At 45.2% G+C, this 6993-nt stretch overlaps 1 protein-coding gene across 1 annotated transcript in view; it reads left to right on the top strand.

The window, feature by feature from the left end:
* Positions 1-887: 887 nt before the first annotated feature.
* LOC141077963 (uncharacterized) overlaps positions 888-6993 on the top strand; it is a 137087-nt gene continuing 130981 nt past the window's right edge. Inside the window, exons 1-3 of the mRNA XM_073564746.1 lie at positions 888-1079; positions 1375-1524; positions 1652-1831. Coding sequence (XP_073420847.1) covers positions 1053-1079; positions 1375-1524; positions 1652-1831 — 357 coding nt within the window. The 5' untranslated portion in view covers positions 888-1052. The remainder of the gene's footprint in view (positions 1080-1374; positions 1525-1651; positions 1832-6993) is intronic.

Here is a 6993-nt window from a genome sequence, read left to right as displayed (position 1 = left end):
TCAGATATGTACATTGCAAATATTAAATAGCAGGGATGAAAACCAGAAATTAAACTTACAGTTGCTTACTGGTCTTTCGGCAGACCATGTGGTCGGGGGATGGGTAGCCAGCCAGACATCTCCAGACATCTGGGGGTCCTTTCAGCATGGACTCTGCAGCTAAACTGAAATGGTTTGTTCACTGGCATGCCTTATGGCCTCTGCTGTGTGACATCACAGAAGAGGTTGGCTAGAGAGGTTTAGCCCCCAGCTCTAACTACAGATGTGGGTCTGGAAAACTTAGAACCATCAGATCTGGACTTGAAAACCTAGCAGTGTATCGCCAGGACCATCATTTATCTTGTATTGAAATTAGCTTTGTAATGACACCAAGCACTAGCTGCTTATTTTGCTCTGTAGAGGAGAACTCCGTTTCTCTTGTTCTGTCAGCACTAGAACCGTGAAAACTATGGGCCAGAATACTGGATTCATGCCCCATGCGGAGATGTGGTTTTTATATCTCTGCCGCGAGCGAAGTGCACGCTAGAGCTTCTTTTAATATCTCCCCATATTTGTATTGGCCTCATGGCTTCAAAGACATTTTTTCACTCAGCTTAATTAACATTCCTTAGCAGCACAGGAAATGGTCGGTGTCCTGTTACCAGCAGGCAGAGGGGGCACACCCAGCTGCTAAGGAGGGGGCAAGGGGGAATGCTGCAGCTATGACAGGCTACAATGTCATCTGTAGTGTTAGGGGATTGGAAGATTCTAGAAAATCGTATCTTACTTGAACATTACACTAAGGCCAGAAATAATCCCCATAAATCACTGTACATGGAGACTTTGGGATCAGATCATTTCTGTCCGTTGTGTTTGTGGAAACAAAAAATCTTTTCTAAAAGCCTCAAACTTCTGTGTGTGACTCAGAGCTGAGATCTAACGTGAGAGAAGATTCCAGTGCGGGGAAGACGGGAAACCTTCATATAGACGGCCGGTGGGGATGGAGGCAGTGACCGACTCTGGCCAAATCTGTCTCTAGAGCCGCAGTAGAAGATGAAGATGTCGTCCTCATCATGAAGGAGTTATTTCTCATGTCGCGTGTAATGAATATCTCCTGCAGTATTGCTAATGCCGATTCCAGTGTCGGTAATGAGACGAGAATTAGCGTTATGGAAGATGAGTCTATGAGGAACGTGTTCAGCTGCCGACTCCGAGGAGGAAACTGCTTGTTGTCTGTGGCCTAAATATATAGGTTTTATTAGTAGATGTCAGGGAAGAAAACTAAACCCTGTAAGATAATAAATCTCCTCATATGTTTCCCTTATTATCTCCAGTAATTGTATTATTACACAGGATTCTTATGATGTTACATCGGATCATCTTCTTCTCATTCAGGTCTCTACAATATCGGATCCTCTCAGTGAAGATCTTCTACAAAAGAGAATTTTCCTGATTTACCCATCAAGGATGGATATAGACAGAGACAAGATGGCGGAGAGGATGTTACACCTCACCCTAGAGATCCTCTTCCGTCTCACTGGAGAGGTGAGAGATTCTGATGACGTCACAGTACATCATTCTTATCTATGGGAATAACAGATGGACAGAACTGGAGAGGTGAGGACTCTGGAAATGTCTGTAGTGAGATTTATTAATGTCTCTCTATAACCAGGATTACACAGTGGTGAAGAAGACCTCTAGTGATCGCTGTCAGGACCCTGTGTCTGAGGGATGGGGAAGACCCCTGAGCCCAATCACGGGGCCTCCACCTCACCCCCTGATCCATGAGGACATCAATGAGCAGAAGATCCTAGAACTCACCTACAAGATGATTGAGCTGCTGACTGGAGAGGTGACACTGCTGGGAATGCTGGGACATTATGCAGTAACACTATGAAGGGATCGGGGGATGACGGTATCATTGTATGTGTCAGGTTCCTATAAGGTGTCAGGGTGTCGCTGTTTATCTCTCTATGGAGGAGTGGGAGTATTTAGAAGGACACAAAGATCTGTACAAGAACGTCATAATGGAGGTTCCCCAGCCCCTCACATTTCCAGGTAATAGACAGGAATAAATACACACGGCCTATAATTATCTGTATGTAGAGAATGAATTCAGTCCCTGTATGTGTTTCCTCCAGATCTATCCAGTAAGAGGACAACACCAGAGAGATGTCCCCGTCCTCTTCTTCCACAGGACTGTAACCAAGAAGATCCCAATGTTCCTCAGGATCATCAGGTAGATGGAGAGAAGGTGTCAGGAGATCTCCCCTATGATGTGTAGACGGCTGTGAAGGTCTTGTGCTCAGTCTTGTTTTATCCACCAGTATTACTGTATATACTCATGGCTATCTGCCACGTCATCTGTCTGTGACGTTCAGGCAGAAGAGGGCACGACGCACACTAACCACGTCACCGCGCCCTCTGCTATCTGAATGTCACTGACAGAGGACACATCAGACAGCAGCGATGGAGTGAGGGGACAGTTGAATATAGCCTATACTTTACCCGTCCTGGCGCCGTCTCTGCAGCTCTGTTCTCCCACTGTCTCCCTTCCTGCCTTCAGCGGTCACATGGTACCGCTCATTACACTCATGAATATGCGCATATTCATGAGTTTAATGAGCGGTACTATGTGACCGCCGAAGGAAGGAAGGGAGTCTGTGGGACAAGCAGGGGGCTGCAGAGACAGCGCCAGGACGGGTAAGTATGACCTGGCACCCCTCCGACCCCCTGGCGTATATGACTCGAATATAAGCCGAGAGGGGACTTTCAGTCCCAAAAAATGGGCTGAAAATCTCGGCTTATATTCGAGTATATACGGTATATGTTTTATACTTGTGTGATGAGAACGGTGGAGATGACAGGATTAGAGCTGATCATAGATGGGACTTCTCAATCTGTCGGTGACTTTTACAATATTTGTTTCAGGGTGAAGATCTGACCCATATTAATACTACAGAGACATATGTGAGGGGTGATGAGTGGTGTAAAGAGGAGATTCCCACATATGACTACCCAGGTGAGTAGTAACCACTGAATGCAGAGAAGTCACAGATTCCTCTCAGTCAACGGCTGTGGCTGCTTTATCGGTGGTGTAGTCCGGCCGTATTACCATGTTACCATTTTGCCTCTAGACCACAACATTCTCCTCCACCCAAAACTGTTCAAATGACTTTGGGCATTGAAAGCCCTTTTCTATAGAACTTATAACCTGGAGGATCCACCTACCCCCTGGGATCAGGAGACGCTGACCGTTACCTGCCCAGATCTGTAACTATAAAGCCAAATGACAGCGTATGTAGAATGTGCTGACAAGATAGAAAATCACTTGAAGAAAAATCTTATGCTGGGCCTGTAAGAGAAAGCAGAGGGTAATGATGCTGTTGGCTTCCTAGATCCCTGAGATCTTATCGGATGAATCTTCTCTCCCTTCTGTGCTGCTGAATGTCTCATGGTCCCTAAAAGACCAGGTCCTTACAAGTCTTTCTGGTCAAACTTTGCTTTTATGAGCGACAACTCCAAGGGTATGTGCACACGTTGCAGATTTACCTGCAGAATTTTTTGCACAGAATCTGCATCTGTTGCCAGAAAACGCAGGTAAAAATCCGCACGTTTTTTATGTGGATTTGTATGCGTTTTTGTAAGCTAAATAAAGATATGTTAATTAACAAAAAAAAAAAAAAAGATTTGTGATGTCATTTCTGGTCCAACCTCCTCTTTTACATTTGTCCAACCCACACTCCATTACACACACAGATAAATATGGGATAGATGGATATATCTATAGATAGACTGATATATCCATATCTATGGATGGATCCAACTATGGATGGATCCATCTATGGATCCATGGATGGATTTATGATGGATAGATGGATGTATCTATGATGGATAGATGGATGGATCCATCCATGGATGGATATATGATGGATAGATGGATCCATCCAATAAGACGCCTATCCATTATAGATAGATCCATCCATCCAATAAAACGCCTAACCATTATTGATCTTATAGTAAGAAAGGGTTAAAAAACACACATAAGATTAAAGTATTTTAATGAAATAAAACATGACAGTTTTTCATAATTTTTATTGTACGCCTAAATCCATTCAAAGCCATCGATCACCTGCAAAAAAATAAAAAAACAAACCAACAATATACTCCCTGTCCCATGTAATCCCATTAATAACGAATATCCCACGACGATCTCCCCTATAGAGCTGTCACATCAGCAGATATGACCGCTCTATAGGCCTCCGATGACACACTGACAGGCGAAAGCCCTCCAGCAGTGTGTCATTGGAGATAAGCCTCGCATTTTACGGCACTACAGCGTGAGAAAATTTTCACGCTGTAGTGCCGCAAATTGACAGGTGAACTCCAGTGACCTGTCGGCGGCGAAGTGATACAATACAGAGGATTATCTCTGTCATTGTATCACTGGATCCCCTGGAGAGCAGTCGCATCAGCTGATGTGGCAGCTCTCCACGGGAGATCGTCGTGGGATAATCATATTAATTGGATTACGTTGCACACAGGGAGTATAGTGTTTATTATTTTAATATTTTTTCAGGTGAGCGAGGGCTTCGGGGATTAGGTGTAGATGGGGAGTATGAACTGTATATGTGTGTTTTTTTTGTTTTTTTTTTTACATTCAACACATTAGCAGGATGATGGGACTACTACTGTCCCATCATTGGCTAATGTTTCACTCACTGTCACTGTTGCAGGCATCGACCGATGGGACTTGTAGTCCCATCGGACGATGCCTGCATGCACGCACACATGCAGACCCCCCGCACACCCCTGGCAGACACGCACACAGTCACCGCCCACACACTTCCCTGTTCCCGATCAGCAGCGTTTCATCCGCAGCAATACTGCAGATCTTTTTTAGACCTGCGGTTTTGCTGCGGAAATGCCTGACTCAATGCAAGTCAATGGGTGCAGAAACACTGCAGATCTGCATAAAGAATTGACATGCTGCAGAAAATAAAACGCTGCAAATCCGTGCGTTTTTTTTCGCAGCATGTGCACAGTGTTTTTGGATTTGATGCAATTCTGCGCGTTCAAAAACGCTGCAGAAATGCATCAAAAACTGCAACGTCTGCACGTACCCTAAATGTGCAGTGAGGCCAAGTGTGAATTTCTGTACAATAACAGCAGAGTTTCCCTTTATCCTGACTTTTCAATTTGTATTAAAACTACTGTATTTTTTTGGACTATAAGACGCACTGTTTTCCTTCAAAAATGTGGAGGAAAATGGGGGGGTGTCTTATAGTCCGGATGTACCGGCTCCGGCTGTAGAGGGGAGGTGGGCGAACGGCATCGGCGGAGCAGCGGGTCACATGAGGCTGGAGCCGGTGGCTGCGGCTAACTCCTGTTCCCGTTGCTAAAGAGAAATTAATATTCACTGCATTCTACGCCTATGGGTTTGGAGGGCAATGAATATTCATTTCTCTTTAATAATAGTATCTTGATATGATTAGCCCCCAACTCCGGTCCTGGTATGCATGGCCCCATCCTTATAATTGGCCCACACCCCCATCCACATCCCTATCCTGGTATGCATGGCCCCTTCAGAAAACATTAAAAAAGCAAACCATTACACTTACTTACCCCGCGCTCCCTCGCAGCGTCCTGCTCCGGTGCCAGCAACTGCTATATGCTTGTAAGCAGCGCATGGCAGGGACGTCATGTGCTGCTCACAAGCAGAGCACAGCTGCCAGGCCTGTGCACGCAAAAGGCACTGAGTATTCTTTGCTCTTCAGTAGCGCGCAGTGTCAGCCACCGGCTTCCTGCTGCTACCGGTGGTCATGTGTGCCGCTACTTAAGAGAAATGAATATTCATGAATACTCACTGTTCTCAGCGCTGCTTACAAGCATAAAGCATATAGCTATTGTTTTCTGATGGAGTCATGTATACCAGGATAGGAATGGGGGTGGGGGCCACTTATAAGGATGAGTCCCTGTATACCATAATGAGTTGGGGCCCTGCGTACCAGGACGAGATGGGGCCCTGCATACCAGGACGAGATGGGGGCCCTACATACCAGGATGAGACGGTGCCCTGCATACCAGGATGAGACGGTGCCCTGCATACCAGGATGAGACGGTGCCCTGCATACCAGGACGAAATGGGGACCCTGCATACCAGGACGAAATGGGGACCATGCATACCCGGATAGGGATGGGGCCATACATAAGAGGATAGGAATGAGGTGCCATGCATACTAGGATAGGGATGGGACCATGCTTACTAGGTGCCATGTGTATCAGGTTGGGGATGAGGGGGCCATATATACCAGGATAGGGGATATTAAATACAGAATTGACCACATTTTTTGCTTCAATTTTTTTTCCTAATTTCCAATAAAACCTTAGGTGTGTGTTTTAGTCCAAAAAATATAGTAATTTCAAGGAGGATTGTAATAAACTACAGGAAAAACCTTATAATGATAATATTAAAATAATTGTTATTGAATTATAATAACTGGATTAATGTGCAGCTGGATCAAACTGGAGCACGTGTGGAAAATATATGAAAAATGTATTACAGTAAATAAAGCCACAATATTCACAATAGAATAGAAAAACCCTAATACACACTGTCAGTATAAAAGCAGATTATATAAACGGCCCCTAGTTCGGTTTTTGTCCCCTTTTTGAATATTGGCCCCACATTTGCTATACGCCAGTCCTGTGGTACAGACCCTGTCATTATGGAATCTGTAAAGATTAGGAATAATGGTCTATCTATGACTGTGCTTAATTCCTGCAGTACTCGGGGGTGTATCCCATCTGGGCCCGGGGACTTGTACATTTTAGTGATGTTTAGACGCCGCCGTACTTCCTGCTGGGTTAAGCAGGTGACATTTAATGGAGAATCTGTATCACCTAGATAACCAGCCAGGGTCCCATGTACCGGACACTTATTACAGGTCCATTGTAGTCAGCGTCGGACTGGCCCACCGGAGAACCGGTGGATTCTCCGGTGGGCCCTGGCAT

The sequence above is a fragment of the Dendrobates tinctorius genome, unplaced genomic scaffold (genome assembly GCF_039654945.1).
Source record: "Dendrobates tinctorius isolate UK_male_01 unplaced genomic scaffold, ASM3965494v1 ptg000485l, whole genome shotgun sequence".
In the NCBI taxonomy this organism is placed as follows: Eukaryota; Metazoa; Chordata; class Amphibia; order Anura; family Dendrobatidae; genus Dendrobates; species Dendrobates tinctorius.
This window is presented reverse-complemented; position numbering and strand designations above follow the sequence as displayed.